The following is a 27,473-nucleotide window of genomic DNA, read 5'->3' as shown; positions in this document are numbered from 1 at the left end:
CTGCCCACCCAGATGTTTGTAACAGTATCGTGTAAAAATCTGAAATAACCTGGTAAAAAATTCTTCATGATTTTTAGTAACAACATTTCCCCTCCATATATATATAAACACATGCATATTCACATGGAACATTGTGTGAAATTTTAAAGCAAACAATCAACAACTTTTTTGGTTTTGTGAGCACAAATATACACAGACTGAACTTTTCTTTATAAAGATGAGACTCAATCTGCCCATAAATAGTAGTTCATTCAACATCTAAGTGCAAGTGAAGTGTGTGAACTGCAAATTTCCAGTATGGACTACATTATTAGAAGAATACTGTCCCCACCACCAATTTTTCAGGCAATTTTGACAGAGGCACAACTTCTGAGGGCACATTTGTACAGGTAATGGGTAGGCCACACCTTCACTTATTATTTACATTTAGGCTCATATAATAGCCTCTCTGAATACTGTTGACTTCTTTGCAGCAGTAAATATCCTGCAACCACTGACATCCAGCCTAGCCTTGTGATGTATATTCCAGCCTGGATCATCTTCTTCTGATTGTGGTATGGCTCAGTTGTAACAAATTATGAATTAAGTTACAATGACCAACATTCTTCTATATGGTGACTGTCTTTAGTCATAACACTGTTTAGTTTTTAAGCCATTTTAAGTTACATATCTGCTGGACATCTCGGTCAATGTGCTACTACTTTACCTTTTTTTAAAAAAAAAAAAAAAAAAAAAAAAAAAAAAAAAAAAAAAAAAAAAAAAACAGGGGTTTTCCTTTTCAGTTAAATGATGATAATATATAACATAACATTTCACGAGAACACACAGCAAAACATTTTTACTTTAATTTTAGCTATGACTAAGTTGAAAACCTCTGTCACAATGGCTTAATGCATTTTAGATTGTGTTGTATACGTAAATATGCAGATGTAGAAAACTAATGTTCTGTTAAATTTCAAACTATGCCCACACTGGAGAAAACTGAGTAAATTTAATTTTTTGGGTAGTTTTTATTTATTTTCCCTTGTTCCAGAAAAATAAGTTCAAGACATTTACCATCCTTGAAACTAAACACTACAGATGTGTGAGCTTAACAAGTCATAGCAATATAACACAGATCACAAAATACTGTTAGTTTTCTGACCTGCAAGTTATTGAAATCAGAGTAGCTGGAGGTGCAAAAGTGGCATCAAGCCAAGTGCTGGCAGCTAAAATAGTTCCAGTTCAAAACACAAATTTCAATTCAGTGCAAATCAACATTCAGATTGTGTACATGTTTGACAGCATGTGACAGTAAATATCGGTATTAGAAAGTTAATCTTAGCTACTTATAGACTGGATGTATTTCCCATTATTTTCATTTTTTTTTTTTGCTATGATACTTCACACTCTGACTACAGAAGAAACTGGCATAACAATTGAAATGCTGGATTTGTATTTGAGAGAAGTGAGATTCATATACCTGCCTGGTCATATTAATGTAGATTTAACACATGGTTCCCTTGAATCATTTCATATATCTATAACTACATCTACATAGATACCACAAGCCACCATACGGTGTGTGGTGGGGGGGTACCCTGAACCACTACTAGTCATTTCCGTTCCTATTTCACTTGCATATATAGTGAGGGGAAAGTGACTGTCTCTACGCCTCTGGATGAGCACTAATTTCTCACACCTTATCTTTGCAGTCCTTAGGTGCAGTGTATGTTGGTGGCAGTACAATCATTTGGCAGTCAGCTACAAATGCTGGCTCTCTGAACTTTTCCAATAGTGTTCCTCAAAAAGAATGTCTCCTTCCCTCCAGAGATTCCTATTTGAGTTTCCAAAGCATCTCTGTAATACTTACATGCATTTTGAACCTACCGGTAACAGATCTAGCAGTCTGCCTCTGAATTGCTTTGATGTCCTCCTTCAATCTGACTTAGTACGGATATCACACCCTATAGCAGTATTCAAGAATAGGTCTCACCAGTGTCCTACATGCGGTCTCCTTTACAGATAAAACCACACTTTCCCAAAAATTCTCCCAATAAACCAAAGTTGACCACATAAATTTCAGACAGGATCGTTTAATGTGGTCATAGCCATAAAAATTGAGGGTGATGATCAGTTTGACTCCAGGAAAGGTAAAGACACCAGAGAGACAGTTCTGATGTGCTTCATTATTAAAGCAATACTTGAGAAAAATTGACACGCTCACAGGATTCATCACCAATAGGTTCCCTCTGAAGGAAGAATGTACAATCTACATTGGTCTGATATTCTCTGAAGAGAAGATGATTTTCTTATCGGTACTTACGTGGAACAACTCCACCGAATTTCTCAGGATCACTGTTGATCAAACGATTTTTGAGAGTTCTACGACCAACACCTTGTGACCCAATCAATGCCAGTGTTCTTCTTTTGAAAGGTGGCATACGTGTAACTTCCTCATATAAAAGCAATTCTGCCTTGTCAAATTCGCAGTTTGATTTTGATTGATACATTGTTTTCCTCTTCTTCTTGGATACCTACAAATAATTTGCAGACTCATTAGTATCACATTACTGAATCTACATTCTCAAAGGGCTCACTTGTTGTCAACCAAAATTTTCATGAAATATACCATAGCTCTGCCGAGGTAACCTAAGTGCACATATGTTAGGGCACTAATAAAAAATTAACACACAGAACTCAAGCCACTGACGGTTTCAAGCGTGTTTCTTGGCAAAGAAGAACATTTACAGCTTTTTAAATGTGCACACCCACATCACTAAGTCACAATTTTTCTTCTGTTAGTCACTCAGGCCGTCTGCTTTTAAGATATAACTCCATCCATGCAAGGGGAATGTCTTCATCATCATAAAGTTCTAGCTACCCCAGTAAAATGTTATAATACACACAATCAAAAGCCTTGGAACGTAAAAAGGACAAGAGGGTAATTTCTTTAATTTAGTTCTACTATAACTGAGTTTGTGAGGTCAAATTCCCCCTCTTTAGAAAGTGAGTGACTAACTGAATGAATGAATAAAATGACAGCTTGTCAGAAGTATAAAGCATGGCAATAAAGAAACTGGACTAGTTGGGCACATTTCCAGCTTTGTCGATAACTAAGAGAAGAGTGCGGGAATAAGCTTGGACGCTCCCTGACACAGGCACAAAATTTCACACCAATGTGGTAGCTTTAAGCCTTCTGAGAAACAGGTCATGTGTCTGAACTCCGTCAGAATTACGCTACCCTCTAAAGTGGAACAACACATTAACATCAAATTCCTCACAAAACTTGGAAAATCCGCTACAAAAACTTACGATTTGTTGAAAAAAGTTTATGGTGATCAGTGTCCATCTAGACCTCTAGTTTTCAAGTGGGTTAAGAGGTTCAAGGATAGTAGGGAGGACGTCAATGATGACCTGAAATTGGGACATCCTTCCACTTCAAAAACTGAAGAGAATGTGGAGAGGGTCGGTAGAATTGTTTGAGAAGACCACCGCCTGAGCATTCAAGTGACTTCAGAACTTGTCTACATCATCAATAAAGAAACCATTAGACAGATTCTACATAATGATCTGGGCATAACTAAGGTTTGTGCTGAAGTGGTGCCAAGAAACCTCACAAATGAGCTAAAGCAACATCGAGTGGACTGCTGTACCGACATTTTTGAAAACACTGAAAATGAGCCTGATTACCTCAGCAAAGTAATTATGTGTAATGAAATATGGATTTTCCAATACAGTCCAGAGACTAAGTGATAATCCATGCATTGGAAGAGCCCTCTATCCCATAGCAAGAAGAAAGTACACATGAGCAAATCAAAATTCAAAGCAATGAAGACATTGTTCTTCCATATCTGAGGGATTATCTACATTGATTGGGTGCCTGAAAGACAGACTGTCAATCAACCTTATTATGTAACTTTTCTGTAGATACTCTGTGAACATGTGCAATGGAGGAGACCTAATCTACGGAAGAATCACTCGTGGATTCTTCATCAGGACAGCACACCCTGCACATAACACGATGTTTGTGAAGAGATTTTCGGTGAAAAACAACATTCTAGTGATGGAATATCCAACATATTTGCCTCACCTAGAACCGTGTGACTTCTTTCTTTTCCCAAAACTGAAGTTTGCACTCAAAGAAACCAAGTTCAAGACTGTGGATGCAGTAAAGAAAAAAGTGATGAGCCTCCAGGACAGCATAACAGAAAAAGACTTGCAGCACCGTTTCCAACAGTGGAAAATTTATATGGAGCAGTGGAGGGATCATGGAGCAAACTACATTGAAAGGGTTAACACTTCAGTAGCATAAGTTTTTCCAATAAAGAGTTAGAGCATCAGTCCAGTTTTTTTATTGCCACACCTTGTATGTTCATCAACACATCATACAATGAAACAATGAAAACCATACCAGAGATGGAGTTAAATTAATTGTCCATTCCTTGAGTACAACTGTGCAGAATTCATGGAAGTTATTCAAAGCATCTGCCAAAAACCTATTATATTTATTGCAATGTTGCTGCCATGATCATTATTTACTGTTTGAAGATTTGATGTTTCTTTCAACACAACTCTTAGTCAAATTGGGTAACACACACTTCACTCTCCATATGCCTTACAGAATGAATGCAAAGTGTGTTAACACTGCATGATCGTTCTAGACGTACAACAGGTCTCATATAAAATATTCACTACTTCCTAGGAAAGGCTTTTTAATAATATTCATGAACAATTTTTTGTGGCTATGAAATGAAGCTACTCCATCGTATATGGCACATTGTATGGTTCCATAAATGTTACTTAACAAAATCTGATACTTTCTGTGAGAGTTATCATTCCATAGAGCTTGTGGTACAGATTCTGACACTCAGCACACAAAGAAATAAAGTTGTATTGGAATTATGTGGCCTTAACATTAATGTCCTAATATAATGTTACTTAACAGCTATTAAAGTAGATAAGTAAACAAATCCATGTTAAAAAAAAAGTGAAAAGTGACATCAGGACAAAGTGGGAAATAACAGCTATTACTATCATAAATCCATTATAGTTCTCACATCACTAATTTCATCTATAATGTTTTTTCTGTCTTTTCTGTGCTCACAGCTAAACCACAAAACTTAATTAATAATAAGCTTTCATATTTTCTACATGACATCTAGATAACTATGTTCCCCACAGATCTTCATTCTGTTAGCGCTATGACAAGAAAATTCCACCACACATGTTAAGTTACTTAAACAGAAATGAAATGAATTAATGTTGACAACAGAAGTGAAGCTGAATGAAAATAAAACCAATGAAAGCCACAAGCATTCTCAGAAACCTGAAAATGAGAAAACACAAAAACTGTCCACAAAAGCATCCAAGTCTATTGTAAAAATAGCATCAAAATCTCCTTTTCCTGATCAAACATATCCATAAAATTATGAAAATAGATTTATGACAGTTTGGAGAGTTTTGTTTGCTCATATTTGATTATTAATTAGCTTACTTTTGGAGAATAACAACAACACAGAGTAACATTCTTCTGTTGTCTCTAATAAAGTTTTGCACCAAGTTGTATGTAAAAAGTTGAAACACTGACTGAGTACAGGTTGTATGTCTTGGTAACTGATTCAGACAAGAATTCAGGCAGTCATCCTGATTGACACTACACAACTCCCAGACAACCAAAGAATTGAAAAGAAAGCTCTATTGTACACAGACAAAATCCAGTAAAAGATTCTTTCCACTTACCAGCAGTCAAAAAAATTAGGAAACCAACACAGCACAATTGCTGCTAATGTAAAAGATGATACTCTCTTCATAAAAAATAGAGCATTCTGTAAACACTTCATGCAAAACAACATTGTTGTTTATATGGGTTTCTCAAGGTATTTGCAGTTATTAGTTTTGATTCTGTGTGAATAGAATAAACTAATTTTTTTGTAATTTAGCTGGAAGCATAAAATAATAAATAGTGCATTCAAAACAAAAATATGCTAACATAGATACTGAGAATTTCATACCCTTGCACCACAAATGCCAATTTTGTGGACATAATCAGCTTCTGGCTTGACAAATGCTTTTCTTCTTTCTTCCAACTCCTGCGATGGTATAAGTCCAGCAGGGCCGTTTGAGCCAACTAATTTTGCTTGCCACCAATTAGGATCTTTCTGATTTAGTACCTGTATACAATGCAATGATTTAACAACAAGTAACACAAATACTTAAATACAAACAGCCGAATAATAAAACTGATGTCCTTCGAGGAAAAAATGAAATACAATTTTCTATGAATAATTAAAATGGAAATTAAGATGGGTAAAATTTAAGGGGAGTAATTTCTTTTGAAGAAATGTCAGATGCATTAAAAGAAATTATTCAGTCAGTTACAGGAGACGAAAATTTAAATGTGGAGAAGCAGACAAAAAAAGAAAGCCTGGAATAAGTAGTACAGCAGGAAAACAACATGTAATTGCAAAATCTGTCAGTTTGAGAAGATGTGGGCAGATTAAACTATTAAGGCGTAAAAGAGATGCTTTGAAAAGGAGCACCTTAAAAGCATAGAACATTTTTTAAAAATAATACAAAACAAAACATTCGAGATCTCTGTGTCTGGATACATTCTGCAATTGCTATGCATCGAGGAAAAAAGTTAAAACTTGCACTCAACAATGAAGAAAACTGTGAGTTGCTGGCAGTAGATTTCAAAGAACTATTGAACTGTGAAGAAACCAACTGAACAACTGGAGTTCCTTGATGATCTTCCGTATGAAAATTCAAAACCACCAAACATTGATATGATTAAAAGTTAAACAATTAAAACACAACAAAGCCCCAGGTGAAGATGGCATCACAAGAGAAATTCTAAAAGCTAGTGGAGACCTAGGTGGCACAATTATAAAAGAAAGACTAGATAATGTCTGGGACACTGAAACAATTCCAGAAAACTGGAGGGTTCCATTAATTCACCCACTTCATAAAAAAAAGGGACAAAACAGATATCAGTAATCGCACAGGAACTTCATGGCTACCATTACAATACAAAATCTTACCGAAAGCTCTTCTGGACATATTAAATTTTCAATTAGATAAACAAATAGGATAGCATTAGTCTGGATTTAGGAGACACAGATCCTGCCCAGAGCAAATTCTAAGCCTTAAACAAACAATTGGGTATATGAAAACATCAAATAAAAAGATAGTGAAATACTTGTTGATTTTAAAAAGGCATATGACTCAATAGACAAAGGCTCCCTCCTTAAAGCCCTGAACAAATTTGCTGTAGATAGGAAAATTCTGCAAATAACTAAACACCTTTTAGAAATATAGTTTCTAAAGTTAAATTTATTGGAACAACTTCTGTTCCCTTCCAAACTGTATCAATAGTCACACAAGGAGATGGCTTGTCACCATGGTTGTTCATCTGTGTGCCAGAAAAAAAGTTATAAGAGAATGGAAAATAGAGGAAGAAAAACAAAACATGGGGCAGATCAAAAGAAACAATAAATTTTTGGCCTTTGTAGACTATCTCATAACAACAGCTGGCAGCTCAGACAATGCAAATAAAAGACTAGAACTCCTAAAGGTAAAAGCTGAGAAGACATGTCTTCAAATATCATTTGAAAAGACAGAAAACATTCAACAATGATGTAACACAACAAAAAATTTAAAAACCAAGTGTGATAACATCAAGAAAACAGGCAACTTCAAATATGTAGATGAAAATATAAACATACAAAATGAAAAAGGAGCAATTAAACTCAAGACTGAAAAAATGAAAACAGCCTACATGAAAGTGAGAGATCTGTACAACTGTAAAGGTTTTTCTAACCATTTTATATTAAGCCATTATAAGACCATTGTAAAACCAGAAGGTCTCTGTGGGTCAGAAACACTGCCTTTATCTGGATGCAAAAGGTTGTTAGAAAATTTGTAGAAAATAGAAAGAAGAATCTTGAGAAAAATATCAGGTCAATCAAGAACAAAGGAGGCAATTGGGTTATGAGACCAAATAAAGAAATACACTCATTCTGCTCTAAAATAACCACCGAGATCAGGAAATGATGTTTTACACTCTACGAACATCTGGAGAGAATAAAGAAAGACAGATTAACAAAGACGATCCACACATTCTTCTAAAACAGGCAAACAGATGAAGAAAATGAGTGAGGAGGCAAGAATTAGAAAAACAGATGGGACGGGGTTGCTGTTACTCAACAGAGACAAATTCAGACTAGAAGCAAAGAAATTTAAAGTTTCCAGGAAGGTAAAACAAACAGAAAAACAACTACTGCCAAACAGTCAAATGAGAGGAAAAAAGCTCATTCTGAGAACTGAATGAGGTTTGGAGGAAGAGAAAGGAAAAGAGAAATAAATATTTATCTTGACATTGTCTTTATTGGGCCTGTAATGATTAAAAAAAACACAGTCAAGTGGCAGCAATGATTACATTTAAATATGGTGTTATATGGTTCCTGTGCAAGAAGCATGGTTGCTGGAACATATCAAAACCTACGATCAACAAAATTTAGATATTATCAAGTGCTTAGGGCTCTTTACTAGTTGTTACTCATCACTAACATTTTCACTCACCTGAATTCAAAATCAGCTCCTGTAAACCTTTCTTCATCTTGGATGGGAAACCAGAACATTTTTAGTCCAGGACTTGTCTGCCTAATCTTTCCTCAACTGATGCAATTGCAGACACTTAGCATGATGATTTGATTCACTGGTGATGCCATACAGAAACAGCTACTCTCCACAGAGGCCAAGGAGTGGCATGTGACTTGGTGCTGCTTGTGCTCGGGCAAGTTTGCCACAAGTTTCACTGAACAGAGTGCTGTCACAAGTAAGTGTGTGATGCCATTGCTGCCTGATGAGGATTGCCTGCCAGAGCAAGTGGACAGTCAATCTGTTTCTTACATGACCTGGGACATCAGTCTGGATATTGTGAACAAAATATATTCACCTCCAATTTTGTCAATTGCACCTTCAGTTAAAACACAATTCATTCTGTCTGTGTTTCCAATAGGATGACAGAGCCACAGTTATAATTATGTATTACAAGTAGCTTCAGTCAAGACAACAACTGTTTACGATTTATTCATCTACAGTTAGTTCTAACATCTGAATATCTTTAGATAGCTGTCTTCTCCACCTCTTACATCCTATAATCTGATATTTTTGGAATACAATATATCTGTATTTTGCATAGGTGTTAAGCAATTCCTTCTTTATGTTGCTGTCAAAAAGTGATTAGCAATAACGTATGCTGTAGTCACAGCAATGTTCACTTTCCATGAATCCATTGCTGAACAACAATAAGTATAATGTAGCATGAAATATGGCTATTACTGTTAGTTTCTCTTAATGAGCTGATAATAATATTTGAATTTCAACAAGGATTTAATATAAATGGAAAAGAGAATGTCATGTCCACAACTGAAAATATTCACAACTTTATGTGAAAGGAGTATTTCACACAGGTACTTTGAAAAATTAAAACTGTATAGAAAGCACACAAGTAGCATACACATACTGGCATTTCCTATGATTGATGTTCTGCAAGCCATACTTACTTACATTGTACTACATTACAAACATGAGGACAATTCCTGTTTAACTAGAACATATTAGGGCCAATGACATAGCCAAAACGTAGTAGTTACCATGCGAGATAGAACAAATTCTTACCTGTAAAATATCTCCATGTTTGAAGGCAAGGCCAATTTCTTTGCAAGGAAGAAGAGAATCATCATCTGGAGAATAGTTGAATAATGCTCTCATGTAACACTGGAACAGAAATGTAACAATTTAAAAAGAGAGAGAGAGAGAGAGAGAGAGAGAGAGAGAGGGAGAGAGAGAGAGAGGAGGAGGAGGAGGGGGAGCAGAAGAAGAAGAAAGATAGAAAAAAAGCCTAATGTCTTGACTGCACAGCTCAGTAACTTTAACATCTGAAAACTGTGTTATGCAAATGAAAGGCTGTACCCATTTAAAACCAGAATTGCGAGTGTGTAACACACACACACTCATACAAATAGTTTTCAATCTATGGTTTCTGCCAAACGTGACAGATTTTGTAAAGGGAAGGATAGTTATCTGAAAGCACAGACTGAAAACTTATAGAAATGGAACTTATATTTTGCCTCTTATTTTCCCCTTTCTTCCTTTTCTGGTATTTACAAACCTCCAATCATAAAGACCCAGTGCCTTGTCAAAACTTGGGGTTTAGTACAAACTTCTTTGTGTTCTTGCTGCAGTTTGTCAGATACAAACGTTTTTTTTTAAATAAAGACCCAGTACCTTGTCAAAACTTGGGGTTTAGTACAAACTTCTTTGTGTTCCTGCTGCAGTTTGTCAGATACAAACGTTTTTTAAAAATTTGATCTAATTTCAGCTTTAATTTTTGCAGTTATAAATCTAAATTTTTGTTGTATAATATACAATCATCTCCTCACATTTCACCAATATATTTACAGCAGTGCTCAAAAGTGTACCATCTTTCTGTTGTGCAAATCCACACTAACAAAAATAGTTTAAAAATCATGCAGTTTTAATGCTGGTTCAACTGATCTATAATAAACTCAAAATACCACTACAAATATTAACACATTGTTTCAATTACACTGCATTATGCAGAAGACTTTCAGTCAGTGCTCTTAATATTGTTGCTTGTAGTCTAATTCCAGCTGTGTAAGATACTGTCAACATAGCTTGACACTACTGACAAAGATTTCAATGCAGAAGGAAGCAAGATGACAAAGAAAAAAGCTCACTGCTCTCTTATCATTATCATAAAAATATATTTGTGCCAGAAATGCAGTAATGGCTATGTTTCTATTCACACTAACAATGGGGCAAAAAGTAACGGATAATGTTAGTACAGTTAATTCGTGAAAAATATATGCTACTTGCTTTGTGTGCTACTAAGCAGAGAGATTACTATTTTCAAAAGGGAAATTCACTTGAGAAAACTATGAAATTATCAAACAGAATGGCTACCTGCTACTTACCTTCAGGGAGTGAAATTCTTAGTACATACTGATGACAGTCACACATAAAAGTACATAAAAGCATCCTGGTTTTCAGAACAGTTACCATTCTTTCTTCAGAAAAAAGAGGGATAGGCTGGGGAAAGCTGGATGGAAGGGCAGGTCACTCAGACTTCAGCATTAGAGGAGTTCCAAAACCTAGGACACTTTCTCATACTTTTATATGTAACTGCCAGCAGTATTAAGAATTCAGACTTCAGAAGGTGGTTAATGGCCAGTCATTCTGAACCACAATCTGATAGATTACTGTTTTCAGCAAGAGTTTTAAGTGTGTGGTTATAAGCAAGACACAGCTTTTACCCACTGTGCTTATTATCAGAGACAAACCAAGAAAACAATATAAATGAGATTTGTTTTTACTGTCTTAACATGCAGCTGTAAGCTCAGATGAAGTAATTATTCATGTTACTTTATAAGAAAGAATGATATATAGTTAATGCCAGTGGAGAAAGTGTGTGTGTGTGTGTGTGTGTGTGTGTGTGTGTGTGTGTGTGTGTGTGTGTGTGAGAGAGAGAGAGAGAGAGAGAGAGAGAGAGAGAGAGAGAGAGAGAGAGAGAGAGAGGGAGAGAGAGGGGGGGGGGGGGGGTTGGTTGGTTGGTTGTTTCGGGGAAGAAGACCAGACAGCGAGGTCATCGGTCTCATCGGATTAGGGAAGGACGGGGATGGAAGTCGGCCGTGCCCTTTGAAAGGAACCATCCCGGCATTTGCCTGGAACGATTTAGGGAAATCACGGAAAACCTAAATCAGGATGGCCGGACGCGGGATTGAACCGTCGTCCTCCCGAATGCGAGTCCAGTGTCTAACCACTGCGCCATCTCGCTCGGTGGAGAGAGAGAGAGTGCAATTTTGGTGGTGGTGTGTTGTGGCAGAAGCATGTAATTTGTCATGCTAGTGCTTTTCAATACATTAAGCACAATACAACATTGTATTAACAGCTAGCATTAAATCACATAACATGAAATAAATCATGCTTGTTACCTTTGTACAGGAATACCTTCAATACCACAACTACTGCCACCATTTCCCAAATATGTAAAGGAGGCTATTAAGACTTATTGTCACAGTGTTTAAATGACAATGCCATCACCATTTGAGCACAGCTACATGGATAAGTCCACCATGTAGGAAAGTAAACAGCCAATATGTAAAAATTTTGACAGGAACAGCAATGGTAATGTATATATCAAATGGTAGATAAGATCAGAGAAAATTTAAAAAAATTAAATAACAAAATATTCTAAAACTGAATACATTTAGATAACATAGCAACAAGAATAGGCACAAAAGCTCAAAAATGGTGTGGAAGGTAACATGAGCAAAATAACCAAGGCAAGCATAAATTAGACATTCAAAGGATATTAGGAATAATTTCCTATAATAAGATAGGTTTTTCCTTACATTAATGATTTTGAGAGCCCATCTCCCCTTTTATGATTATAGATAGCAAGGTCATTAGAGGCAGAACACATGTTCTGATTTATGAATATTTGTAGTTATTAACTGGTCATCACCTGAAACAATTCAGAAAACTCTAAGCTACCAAAGCTTGATATGGATGCAGTCCTACTGTCTTTTTCTTTTTAATTTCAATATGAATCCATTTATGTGAGCCCATAAAACCTTAATTCGTGGATACCAGTACATAAGAGGGAAATATGATATGTTAGGGTGGTTTACATCACTGTGACTTTACAATGAAAACTACATTTTTATGCATCTGGGAAGAATGAACCAACTCTGCACAACTTGTACAAGAATTGGGTAATATATATTTTATACTCTCATATAAGTTATCCTCAATCAGAAAAATCACAGAGAACTAGAACAAACAAGAATATATCAGACATCTATGTAAAGCTGATCTGTAGGACATACCAAATGTAATTTAGGACTTAACACTTAACTTTTCTGGCATTAACTGGCTAGCCAAATCCAAAAACAACATTTTACAGTCTACCACATATACAGGATATTTGGCTATTACAGGTATAAACATAAGTGCCAAGTAGAGGGCAATGAAACAAGCAAATAATCCTAATGAAGGTCCAGAAAGCTAAGGTTTTCCCAGTATATTGTATTACAACTGGGTACATGAATGCCTTATAATAGAACCTTCGAAGACCTGAACTAGAGATATGTGGTTGAGGATAAAGACATTACAATAAGTGTTCCACACAACCCCTGTTTATGTGAAGGCAGACTTCAGTACTTCCTCTCATCAGTGCCCGTACACCTTCAAAACCCCAGGTATGTTCCAAATGCACTGACAACCATCCCCAATGCAGTCATGGAATTCATTGACACTACTAACAGGGCTGGGATATGCCAAAGCTTTTAAATATCTTCACACAAAAATAAAACAACAGGTTCATATTGGGAGACATGGGAAATCACTGTACTGGCAAGCCACAATCGAAACATTTGTTGTGAAAGATTAGTGCTACATATTCCTGAACAGCCACATGAAAGTGTGCCAGTGCACTATGATGCATGAAACCACAAATACATCCTTTCACAACAATAAACATTAATTAAAATGTAGCCTTAGACATCAACACTGCTGTAACACTGGCATGGCTGCATGGCTGCACTGGGCCATATTTTGTATTGGGGAAAGCATTGGTTTCTGGACTTATGTATACTAGGATTATTTGTTTGTTTCACTGTCCTCTATTCAACACTTTCATCTGTACCTATAACAGTCAAATACCCTGTATAAACATCACATTATGGCTCATTCAAGTAAAAATAAACATTATCAATTACTACAAGGAAGGCAATCCAGAAGCCAGCATTGTCTTATGCAACATTTCTCACTAAGGGTTCTATATTAAATAGAATGAAGCAACCATCTTACAGCAGCTACTGTTGTTGCTCATCTCAGAAAGAAAGTAAAAACTAATGTTATGGACCCAAGTCACACTTTTTCTATTGATAACTGGCAATAACGCAATCCATTACATTAAATGCTGATCACACCATTTCAGAAAAACATGAGATGTGCTTAAATCTTCATTCAAGATACTGACACAAAATAAAAGGGGCACAATGGAAATTTATTAATGGCAGGATTTTTACAGGTCCTGAAGGTAAACATCACATCTGGACACACAAATTGACCACTGTGGACGGACAGTTTCTGTCACTTTGGGTAACAGAAAGAAATCAGATGGAACTAGAACAGGGCTGTAGATTAGGAAGTGCCTTAACTAGGCACTCCTCAGAGACTTCAACTTCTCTGTGTGATGAGCCGGTGCAATGTCATAATGAAACAGCATACAAGGCACAAGCAATTTTGGATATTTCTCCTTAATTTATTTGAAATGCCTGCAGAGGCAAATTCCAGAATATCAATTTGAAGTAAGTGTCCAACTTTTGGCCATAACAAGGCTAATAATACTGCCACTCGTCATAAAGAATGGATACACTGTACTTTTTTTTTTTTTTTTTTTTTTTTTTTTTTTGCTGGGTGGGTTTTCTTTTCGAGGATCCAAACTTCTGACAGCCACTTCTTTCATGGGTGAATTGCCAGAGCCGGGTTTCACCATACTTTACGATACTGAATAATAAATTTCTAGAACTTACTACCACAGGCTCCTACACTATAGCAAGCTATTGCAGCCCAATGTCATCACTCTCCGTGATCAGAGTGAGCTTTTAAAATGTTAAGATCAACCTGAAGATAGATCTACTTATGTTCCTGTCTAGTGGCATTAACATCTCTTGCTGATTAAAACTGTCTTGTAATTAATGTACTGTGATACGCCTCTCGTCTACACTTTTGGTGCTGCGTAAATAAAATTTGCTTATAAGAAACTCACAGCCTTTTCTATTTTTCTCTGAGTACTTCAGAGGATTTGCATACAGCTATTTCACTGAGTACTTTGTACTGTAGTCTTTCTTGTTAAATAAACTCTGTTCTTATAATAGAGCACTGAAAGCCTTAAAGCTCTCAGGGTGTCTCTTGTATGTTACTTGAATGAAATTAATTTGGTACACAGGTTGTTACTACCAGTATTAAGCCATTCTTTTATTTTATATTTTCCCTACAACATAGCTTCAGCTGAATAGCAATTCTTGAGTTTGAAGTATAAGTATGTTATTTCAACTGTCTGAAAATTTATGCATTTCCCTTCAGCTTACTGGTGTTGTAAATATGGTACATAAATCTATAATTCATCAATCAATATTTTCACATAAAAGATCTAGAAGGTGCCCAACGATCTAACAAAGCCAGATTCTATACAGTTACACTTTTATTTCATATTTAAATAGGTGCCTGTCCAGTGACCCTACATATAGATAAAAGAATGGAAAATCCACGATGGAATAATGACAATAATATGAAAAGGATAGATTGCTACTCACCAATAGCAGAGATGTTGAGTTACAGACAGGCAAAACAAAAAGACAATTAAACATGAATGCTTTCAGGCAGAAGGCCTTTTTCTGAAACAGACAGGATACACACACATTCATGCAAATGCAGCAGCTCTCTCTCTCTCTCTCTCTCTCTAACACACACACATACAAAATCTCTGTCTCTGGCTGCCAGGGCAAGAGTATGGCTGCAAGCTTACACGTTTAGTACTCCTTTTATTGTGTCTGTCTGCAAATTAATGTCTTCACTATATGGTGCATAGCAATCTATCCTTTTCTTTTGAAAATCACTGAAATCCTACTGCTTTACAAGAAGTGAATAAAAACTGACATGAAAAACTATAGACAAATGTCATTAACTTCACAGCCTGGGAAATTGTTAGAGAAAGCAATATTAAATCAATTTGGGGCATTTTTCATCAAACATAATCTATTTAACAATCTAAAACATGGTTTTACAAAAGGAAGATCTACTGTAACAGCAGTAGCAATTTTTATACATGAAATATTAAACAAGCTAGATGAAGAAGATAAGGTAACAGGCACATTTATGGGTATGACTAAAGCTTTTGATACTGTGAATCATACAGTTCTACTGCATAAATTAGAGGCATATGGAATGAGAGGGGTATCCTAAAACTAGTTACCTCCTATTTGAAAATCAGGAAACAGTGTTCCAAGCTAAGATACTTCAATGTGGTGTGCCCCAAGGAAGTATGTTGGGGTCTTTCCTGTTTCTTATGTACATTAATGATTTAACTGAACCCCAAAAACTGCAAGGTGTAAGTTATACTGATGTCACATATTTTGACAGCTGAGTCCATGATATGCAAACTACTACAAACAGTAGTGAAATCAATTATAATTTTCTGTCAAGTTATCTTACCACAAATAAGCTACTCATAAATCTAACCTAAAAAACTGCCCAGCCTACGCCACACAACCCCTGCTACCCATGTAGCCACCTGCTGTGTGTAGTGGACTCCTGACCTATCCAGCAGAAACCGAAACCCCACCGCCCTATGGCGCAAGTCGAGAAATCTGCAGCCCACACGGTCGCAGAACCATCTCAGCCTCTGATTCAGACCCTCCACTTGGCTCTGTACCAAAGGTCTGCAGTCAGTCCTGTCAACGATGCTGCAGATGGTGAGCTCTGCTTTCATCCTGCTAGCAAGACTGGCAGTCTTCACCAAATCAGATAGCTGCCGGAAGCCAGAGAGGATATTCTCCGATCCATAGTGACACACATCATTGGTGCCGACATGAGTGACCACCTGCAGATGGGTGCACCCTGTAGTACCCTTCGTGGCATCCGGAAGGACTCTTTCCACATCTGTAATGACTCCTCCGGGTATGCACACGGAGTGCACATTGGTTTTCTTCCCCTCCCTTGCAGCCATATCCCTAAGGGGCCCATTATGCGCCTGATGGAGCTCCCAATTACCAGTAAGCCCACCCTCTGTGACCGCCCGGATTTTGCAGACTGAGGGGCAACCTCTCGAACAGGACAAGCAGCCATTTCCGGCCGAAGATCAGTATCAGCTGGAGACAGAGCCTGAAACTGGTTCGTCAGACAAACTGGAGAGGCCTTCTGTTCAGCCCTCCAGAACGTCTTTTACCCCCTGCCACACCTTGAGACAACCTCCCACTCTACCATGGGTGAGGGGTCAGCCTTAATGTGGGCAGTATCCTGGGCAGCCACAGCCATAGTCGATCGGGGGATGCGTGGGACGAGCTGGCCGTCCCCGACAAATCCCCGTCCGGACCCCCACAGTGATGCCCATTGGCAACAGCCTCAAGCTGTGTGACCGAAACAAAACACTGCCTGAAGCTGGGAGCAAAGGGATTCCAACTCAGCCCGCATCCGAACACAGCAGTTGCAGTCTCTATCCATGCTAAATACTGTTGTGCAAATAACGTCTGCACTAATCTACAGAGAGCACAAACAATTTGACACGAAATTTAAACGGTTATTAAAATACAAGACTGCCTAGTAAATGCAGTAATGCTGCTACTTGCGCACTGCTAGAAAGAAACTTTTCAACTTTGCAGCATACAAAGACATGGCTGAGGTCAACAATGAAGGAGGACAGACTTAATGTCTTAGCTCTGTTGAACACTCACCCTGACATTGATTGTCCTACTGACAATTTGCCAGGAAGAATAGGCGCATAGAATTCATCATTTAAGGAAGAGGACCACCATTTAACTTTTTTATATCATAAGATGGCATTGTCTTGTATATGTGTAAAATCAGTTTAAATAAAACATTCTTAAACTTTGCAGGTGACTTGATTACTTTTTATTATGGTAAAAGTAAAGGTAGCTCAAGATATCTTTAGCGCCCCCTCCTTAAGGTTTTTCTTTAACCGTCACTGACCCGAACCCCACCTTCTCCATTCAGATGCCTCCCCTCCCAACAACTTTAAGTGAACTGTGATGCCACAAAGCAACAGCAGCAAATTCAGTAACTCCAAACATGCTCCCAAAGTATGGGATAAGTCTGAAAACTGTCTGCATGTTTGTCATGCATCCTGTGGAGGGCACACTGATCATTCGTGAAAGGTAAATGATAAGTGTAATCCTAAACATATTAGTAAAAACTACCCCAAGTTTGTGTGTGCATGAACAACTCTTTTGAAAATAAAAACTTTGTAGTTCTGTTTGTAATGCTATGTGACAAAACTAATAATGAAATGTGAGAGTAAAATTTTTTTCTGAGTTCTAACAGCCAGCTTTACTCATGCAGATGTGTCACCAACTGCCAGCACCACTCTTAAAGGAAACTGTGAGCAACTGATCTGAAAATGTTTAGAACAGTGCACACCAAATCTCCTTTGTTACTCCCACAGGTAGGACGCGACAACGACTAGCAGAAGTCTGACAAAGTAACAAAGACCCTGTAACAAATTTGCTATGCAAATGTAGCAGAAGTGAAGACCACTGATGTCTCAGGAAGAACACAATTAATACCGTCATTACAAATGATGTCATTTAGCAGAGACTCCCTTTGGTGAGATAAATATTCCACTCCCACTAGCTTTCAGCACTTGACCAGTAGGATCAATGGCATCAGTGTCACGATTCTCTGGTTATGATATGGTAACATCCCATGTGTAAGATTGTCCTAGTGTTGGTCTTCCACTTGATGCAGTACAAGATGATCAGCAATCTGAAGCCATGGAATGCAGTTCCACATCCAATAATGTCAGTACAGCAGCCAGCACCAATGTGTAGACTGAGGTTCTACCAACACAACTCCAATCCAGGGCAGAAGCCACCCTTAACTCTAGCGTTGCACAGGTCTGAAGGCCTACTGTATTGGCAGGCCAAGTTTAGCATTCAGCATGACTACACAGCATCTGACATTGCTATCCAACGAGGGGACACTCTCCGAAACAGCATGTGAATCAAAATGCACCCGTCATGGTCACTGCTTTCCCTAAAAGCAGAGCTACTGATGGGGCATGCCTACCTCACCAGTGGATGGCAAAACCACCACACTAGAGTATCACTGACTTCTACTCAAAGCTGATGCAACTGTGAATCCGCTATTGGATTCAGCAGATTATGTAGTCACAGGTTTGTGCAGAAGGCGCAGCAACAACTTATATTTTCAGTAATAAATGGCATCATTTAGAATACTGTTTTATTGCATATAATGACACTGCGCAGGTCCGCGGTCTGCATCCTGATGAAGTAGTAGGGGTTGCCAGCCCAGCAGAGGGGAAGTTAAAATTTACCCCGAGTTTTTATTTTAACTCATGTAGAAGATATAGTCTATGAAACTTGATTAATCTTTTGGAAATATCCTGCAATTCCCCCCTTCCCAACTACAGTCAGCAAACTGTCATAATACTGAAACTCTTTCACTCCACAGTCTATTTGTCATGAATTATACAAACTGTGCACAGAATAGGAGTTTCAAAGTAAGTTTTATTTTGTTTACATTGTGGAACACCATGCTAGCATGATATAATGGAAAATGTAGTGAATGAGTACACTATACCTGTAAATAGGGGAATGTTGCAAGCATATCCTTAGCTGTTTGTAAGTGCAGTCACTAAAAATTTCATGGCACATCACATGATTATTTAATTAATGGTAAATGATAACAGCCACAGAGATTTACTGTCATACACTTCTATTATTACCCTATATATTATGCTATGTTTACATTAGTTCAGCAACAATCCACTGACAACAGGGAGCTTATCTCTAAACAGAAACACACATAAAAATGATGCAGTGATTGTCATTGTCTCTGAGTTTATAGACTTACAATGAATTCTTGTTGGTGTGCTGACACTTGTTTTGACATGAGAATCTGATTTCTTCACATCAGAAATGTAACAAACATTTCAACATTGTGGATTTCCTGTAACATTGGAAATAATACCTGTACAGCTTTACAATGCTCCCAATTTTTTAGATCACTTGCCATATTTAGTATACACAGCTCACAAAGTAACTTTGCAGGCCTTTTCCTTCCATTTCTTTGCCCTTTCTTTGACATTCAACAACTGCCATACTCTATCACTTCAAGACACATGCCTAGTAATCACTAGTTTGTACATATTTCTTGTATGTTACATAACTTTTACAACACTCCCTGCTAAATGCACCAGCAGCTGTACTACAATACTAAGGTCTTGCTTCACACAAAATTCCCTACAAGGATCAGGGGAAATTTCAAAGATTATGCACATTTTGCTAAAGGTTTCTAAGAAAGGTTATTTCATTTTCTGCTTATTCAGTGACTTTTCATTTCTTGGGAATCAGAAGAGCAGGAAACTACTTTTTCTTCTCGTGCTTTTTAAGTAACACAAGTGTTATGCATAACATATTAGGAATTCACTATCATCATTTTTTTTTTGTCTGCTTGGGAAGATTGCAAACCAAAAGGGAGAATTACTTTATTCATCAATAAAAATAGCTTTTTTCTTCATGCTCTTATTACTACAACTAATCATTGACCATGATTTGATAATCAATGAACAATAATTCCAAGTTAAAAAAGATACACCTTTAGGAAGAGTAGAAGTATACAAACGTTACTTTAGTTTTAACTGCACCAATCAAAAATAAAAACTCTGATCTTATCATGTCACTTGAACACTGTGAAACCACTTACCACAAATGAATATCCACCGTTTCCTGGATCTTTCCTGAGCCTCTGTGATTTTACCTGGCCACTATTCAGCTGAGAATGGATATCTTCAAAACCAGGTCCTATTTTCAGAGTCACTGATTCGTCTGACTGGGAAATCTGATGCTGGAGTTCTTCAGGAGTTGAAACAGGAACACCATTCACTTCCAATATCACATCTCCAACATGGAGTAGGCCTTGTCTGTCAATCATACCACCAGCTAATATCCTTGCAATCACTAAATTCCCTGACTCATCCACCTGGACTGTTAAACCCTATTAAAAAAAGAAAGCAATGACAAATAAATTTTTACTTTCAAATTACCAATTATTTAATATTTCTGAATAATTCTCCAAAGATATAAAGGCCGGTACATAAACTGAGAAGCCAAATCATTATGATCACTGCAACTATGAAAATGAATGCTGCCTGGAGATGCTGTGGGCACATTATGCTATAGTTAAAGTTGAATAGGGAATCATTCAAATGATGATAAAGGCTGAACGTGGGAAAGTCCGCTGACACAAGTGATTTTGACAAAAGGGCGCAGTGTTATGGTGTAATATACAGGAAAGAACATCTAAAAATGGTGAAGCTGGGCCACAGTTTGCTACTGTTGTGAGCATCTAGAGGAAAGAGAAGCACAATGGTGAAACTACAAGTAGATGACAAAATGTTGGACATCCGTGTCCCCTCTCAGAACTTTGATGTCAGAGGCTTGCCCACTCTGTAAAGCAGAATAGGTTGGGTCTGTGGAATATCTGACAACAGAGTCCTGTAGAAGTGACCTCCACAGTGGCAGCGTTGAATTGAAACAGTGGATTGTTGTCAGGATGGTGACCGATGGTTGCTCAGGGGAACATCATCGAACTCGGTACCTTTGAATTTCACGGACAAGTGCTCTACCATCTGAGCTACCCAAGCATGACTCACGTCCTGTCCTCACAGCTTTAATTCCTACCCTCCAAGCTTCACAGAAGCCCTCCTGTGAACCCTGGAGAACTAGCACCCCTGGAAAGAAGGATACTGCGGAGACATGACTTAGCCGCAGCCTGGGCGATGTTTCCAGAACAAAATTTTCACTCTGCTACGGAGTGTACACTAGTTCTGCAAGGTTTGCAGGAGAGCTTCTGTCCAGTTTGGAAGGTAGCAGACAAGGTACTGGTGGAATTAAAGCTGTGAGGATGGGTTGTGAGTCATGCTTAGGTAGCTCAGATAGTAGAGCACTTGCCCGCAAAAGGCAAAGGTCCCGAGTTCAAGTCTCGGACTGGCACACAGTTTTAATTTGCCAGGAAGTTTCATATCAGCGCACAATCTGCTGCAGAAAATTTCATTCTGGAGTAATTCTTCTGCGCAAAGCTCTCTTCCCCAACCTTTACATCCTCTGCCTGGTCTGCTGCCACAGCCTTTATTTCTTTCAGGATACATGCACTGTCTTCTTGCAAATGAGCCACCTCAGCTGCTAAAATTCACATTGCTTCTACTAGGGTATCACCCTTTGGTATCAACAATGACACAAACAACAACAACGACAAGAACAAAACAGAAGGACAACATGACATTTAAACATAACACTATCCGAGCATTGTAAATTCTCTGTCTAAGTGGCTACCCATGACTACTACTTTATATGCTTAAAGATAATGAGATATACTCCTCTCTCAAAAAAACAATTCATTGCCTGTTTCAAATGGCACAAAGTAGCACATTTTCCCTATAATCAGACTCTGACATTACGGAAATTGTATTCAATAAATACAATAAAACACCAACAAAAGGAAAAATAAAATCAAATGATGAGTAGGACACACAACTCTAACAGTATCATAATACTTCGACAAAACTTAGTTTCATCTCTTGAATTGCTACACATGCTTATACACTTCTAGACAATGAGCCATAGCCATTGCTCCTGACAAGACATAGTGCCCATTCTAATAAGGTGAAAAAGAACATTCGTATTTATATCTCTTTAAAACGCTGAGTTTACTTGCCACATTTCATATATAAATGCAAAATTAAACATCCAGCAAAAGCCTATTTGACTCTCCACAATACTTGTAGTCAAAATAAGAACTCCGCATTCAACCTACTCCATGTCTCTATGTTAACAACTACAGCTGAGATGAGATGTCAGATCCAGCTATAGACGTCCATCTTAGTGGTGGTTGACACTTCTGCACCCACTTTTGTCACCAAAATGTAGAGGCCTAGGGATCGGTGTCTACAGTAGCACGGTTGAGTTGAGATAGTGGGTTGTTGTCAGGATGATGACTGATGACATTTTCCAAAGAAACATCACTAGCAGTCACACATTTTATTGAAGAACACTCAGTGGCATTGTATGGTGGCAACACCCTACTGGGCTTGTGCTGTAGGCACTGAGTGACACAGTACACTGCTGTGATACCAGTGGCTAAATTGTATTGTCTGTGGCATCTGGGTGCAGCTTTGCAGCTCAGGGTAGGATGTACTGAAAGGCTGCAGTCTTTTCAGAGGAAGACGGACCTCAGCAGAAGTGTTCACCTCTGCAAGCGGAGGCATACAGTGACAGTACGCCCATACAGGCAAAGCTAGTCAGGCGGCTGCACCGCCCTAGTCTCTAACAGCTGCCCTCCAGGGCAGAATGCTGGCAATGATTGGTAGTAGGCCCACAGGTGGCGCACTAGCTGGAAGGTGTCAAGTCCACAGAATTGTGCTTAGAGCCAGCAGTAGGCCTGTGGTTAGTGGAGACCAAGTCTCACAATGGTTGCTCATTAGAACAATGTCACATCTTGGACCAGAGTAGACCTCTTTGCTTGTAGATGGTGGCTGCCAGACTGCAATACCTTTGACTAAAAATTAGGATTATTTATACTGGCTCAATGCATACTTGTTTTGCTACTGCATTGGCACTGGTGACGTTTGCCACGACAAGTCTGGAGTGAAGTATCCAGGCCATCTAGACCATGGCGTCTTTGGTTTCTGGTGCATTAGGATTACTTTGCTCCTGGCCCCTCCGTTTGGAGATGAAATGAAGTAACACCGTAATGCTTTGGCAGCCGTGCTCGCTACATCAGTGGATAGCCTTGGTGTTATGTCTGCCCAGCCGTCTGTCTTTATCTGCTTCTTGTGTTAGGCAACAAAGATGTCTTAACTTTATCCAGCCAGACCAAGTAATTTATTTGCAGCACAACAGTACAAGGCTGTTGCAGGCTCAAGTACTTTGGAGCATGCTGCTCAGCACATACTGACAAGTATGTGACTCCCCAGCAGACGATCTCGACATGAAAACATCGAATGAAAACATCTTCAGCCATTGAAATTTCCAGTTATTTTATTTCTGCAAGCTGTCTCAGCACTACATTACACCATCATCAGGCCCCCTGACCAATGTGTAGGAAGAATCCTACCTCTGGTCCAGTCAAAATAGGGGCCAGCATTCAATGACTGGTATCTCCAGATTTCTTCTTAACACAGTGAGCCCTTCAATCATCACTTGCCAATTGTTAGACAAACTTTTGTTCTTCTAACAGTCAGCAAGTGATGATTGAAGTGATCACTGTGTTAAGAAGAAATCTATGAATACCAGTCACTGAAGGCTGGCCCCTGTTTTGACTGGACCAGAGGTGGGATTCTTTCTACACTTTGATGAGGGGGCTTGAAGATGGCATAATGTAGTGCTGAAACTGGATGCACAAATAAAACAACAACTGGAAATTTAATGGCTGAAGGTGTTTTGATTTGATATTTGATAATGAACAGCTGAGGTCCATAACCATATGTATAAAAATGGACTTACACAGATACCTACTTGTTTCCATCTTGACCCAATGGCATCGTCAATTACGATTGTAGTGGCCACTGGACCACTGAGATAGAAATGTGGATCAATGGAAACATATTGTTAGGTCGTATGAATCATGGTCAGTGGTCAAGTCCATGTACCCCATTATTCAGGTGAATCGCTGCTCATTCATGCACGGCACCACAAACAGGTCTGTTGGAGCAGTATTATGTTATGAGGTACATTCATCTGGGTTTCCATGGGATCTGTGATAGTAATTGAAGGCACCATGTCAGCTGTGGACTACATGAACATTATTGGAGACAACCTGCATTCAGGTATGCATCACGTCTTCCCTGATGATGCTGGCATCATCCAGCATAAGTGTCCATGTCACAAGGCTACAATCATGCTTCAGTGCTCTGAGAAGCATGACAGTCTTTGTCACAAAATTTACCTGATCTGAATTTGAGGGAACCGATTTAGAATGTTAGTGGGACTAGCTCCATGCCCACAAATCAATGGCTCATACTTTATAGGAGCTGTGTGGCCTGTGCATTGAGATTTGGTGCCACATACCTCTGGAAACCTACCCAGGGCTTGTCGATTTTATGTCATGTGTAAATGCTGCTGTGCTGCATTAAAAAAGGTGGAACAACACCCTATTATGCATATGATCATAACATTTTGCCTCATCAGTGTATAATGACAATGGCAATCTGTAAAGTCAAAAGGAAAAATATACAGTATAAAATTAACAAATACAATTGTTCGGTGGTAAATCACATGGGAACATTGTGAAGGGAAAATACAAAAGAATGGCTATGTCAGTAGACCACATTATAATCATTGACTTTACATACTGGAGTCAGTTTCCCAGCAGAGTACATAATTGCATTTTACTTTGAAATTTATTGCTTCACTGTAATTCAATGAACAACTTCATTATTCCACATCGTGACTGTAGTTCAGTGTTTTACAGTAGCTGTTCACCTCACTTCATAAATGTTACCACAGATACACTGTTGAAAAGGAAATCAGTAAAATTGTCATCTGCCTGAAAGTTCATTTGAACATCACAGTGCTTCGCTAGGCATTGTCGTATTGGAGGTGGTACGCCATTGCCTTGTCTGACCTTTGAACTGAATTAAGCCATCCAGTCATACGGGGAGCTACAGTTTAATGTGGACTCAAACCCACAGTGCAACTTGGCATTTTTTCCCATTAACAAACATTGTCAGAGGTGAAAGATAAAGTGATAAATGGCATATGAAAATCCTAAGACTGATTGGATTGAGCGTGTGACCTATGGATCCACAGTATACGATACATGCTTATTTGTCTTTTTATGTCCCAGTCACTTAAGAGTCAAAGAAATAATTATCACTGTTATCATCACTTGGAATAGTTATAACATACAGAACTGGAAATATACATAATGTTTAAGTACAATAAAAGCAACCACAAACTATGGAGCTACAAGATATAAATAAACACTAGATGTCCATTGTCAACTCAACATTAAAAATAATTATATTAGCTTTCAGTTTGTAAGCAACTATTATCATGATAACTGCATCATTCAATTACTTACAATATATCACTCATTTTTACTTTTGCTGCAAACTTATGTGACCAGTTGACCATATTTATTGTAGAAGAATGTTATCAACATGCATATTTCTGGACTACTGTAGACCAGGGTAGAACTCGAATTTATCAAGCTGACTATATTTATTGCAGAAGAGTTTTCCTAACATGCATCTTTCTAGGCTACTGTAGGCCAGGATAGAACTAGTATTTATCATACAGTCTTGCACACAAAAACAAATGGACCTGATAAACTGCACCTCCAAAAATAGATTACAGGCTGTTGTTTAATTGGCAACACTTACTGTTGAGATCACCAACAATTAGTAGTAGCTAGGATTGCCCATACTGCGCAGTTATAGTTTTGAACATAAGACAATTCACTGATATATATATGCTGAATATAGCACACTGGGAGCTGGCACTCACTTCTATGCTGTCTCACACATACTTGGCAAACTTAAAAAAGTCCAAAATGAAACAATATTCAGCTGGCTATTGGCATTCACTACATTTAGTGATGATACCATAGTGGTTGAAAATGTCTTCAACTAGGCAAAAGGCGTAAAGTGGACAAAAGAATATGTGCATATAGCCAATGGTATAGTAAATGTTTAAGCACTGTGGAGGTAGAATATGATATACCTTCAGCAGTGCTCCAAGATACAGACTGAGAATGGTGGTGCACTGGTCAATATACTGTAATAACTTTCAGTAGAAGTGGTGTCAAAATCATCTGGCCATCCCAAAGAGAGAGAGAACAGAAGACCTGTGCATTTTATTATCAATCTGTTTAGTCAGGATGACTGTGACAGACTTCACCACCAAATTACAGAGGGAGACCTAAGAAGGAAAAAAAAGACATGCTTTGCCTTGACATTGTATGTTCCAAGATAAGCCCATAAACACTATGGCCTGTCCCATGTATCACATGTAACAGTCGTAGCTGTACAATTAGATAAATTCGATCTAGCATTAAGGTTTACTGAGAACTGTAAACCATCTATGAAGGGAATAAATATTGGACAAAGTGATACTGGTATCTCACATAACTTTCACAGCACATTGTGTTGTGTGCAGTGGCGGATATTACAGGAGTTCCATAAGAATCAAAAGTTCAGTTTAATGTAAGTAAAAACCAGATCGAAAGAAGTAACGTCAATGGGTAATATAGCATCATTTCATGTAATAATCATGTTCTGTGGTTACCATCACATATGGAAACTTTTCAGGGGTATGGGATGAGTCAAAGTAAGTGTTAACAAAGATAAGTAGCCAATAGAAACTGCATTAATAATTAACAAAAAACATGTGGCTTTGTACTTTTCATGGCTGAAGACGCTAAATTTAAAATAGTGAAATTAAGCAGGGAAACATTTTGAAAATTCTACCGCTTCCTCAGATGCAGTAAGTAGTTTACTTATATCAACATGAGTACACAGATATTTATGAAATAACAACAGTCTTATAGTCATTACAGAGCTGCTTACAATGCTCATTACTACTTGTCAAGCATATAACAGGACCCTCCCATCCAAGACAGTTTTCTTGACTCACTCTCGTTGT

General features: G+C 38.0%; 1 protein-coding gene across 5 annotated transcripts in view; it reads right to left on the bottom strand.

The window, feature by feature from the left end:
* LOC124777902 (protein PALS2) overlaps positions 1–27,473 on the bottom strand; it is a 354,157-nt gene that overhangs the window by 30,591 nt on the left and 296,093 nt on the right. For 4 of the 5 annotated variants that reach the window (XM_047253444.1, XM_047253445.1, XM_047253447.1 and 1 more), the window contains 4 exons: positions 20,536–20,826; positions 9,664–9,762; positions 5,994–6,152; positions 2,306–2,516 (listed from right to left, as the gene is read on the bottom strand). In XM_047253444.1, coding sequence (XP_047109400.1) covers positions 2,306–2,516; positions 5,994–6,152; positions 9,664–9,762; positions 20,536–20,826 — 760 coding nt within the window. The remainder of the gene's footprint in view (positions 1–2,305; positions 2,517–5,993; positions 6,153–9,663; positions 9,763–20,535; positions 20,827–27,473) is intronic. The other variant, XM_047253446.1, reaches the window with a different exon arrangement.

This window comes from Schistocerca piceifrons, chromosome 2, assembly GCF_021461385.2.
Source record: "Schistocerca piceifrons isolate TAMUIC-IGC-003096 chromosome 2, iqSchPice1.1, whole genome shotgun sequence".
In the NCBI taxonomy this organism is placed as follows: domain Eukaryota; kingdom Metazoa; phylum Arthropoda; class Insecta; order Orthoptera; family Acrididae; genus Schistocerca; species Schistocerca piceifrons.
Note: the sequence above shows the minus strand (reverse complement) of the source record. Positions and strands in the feature narration are given on the sequence as shown.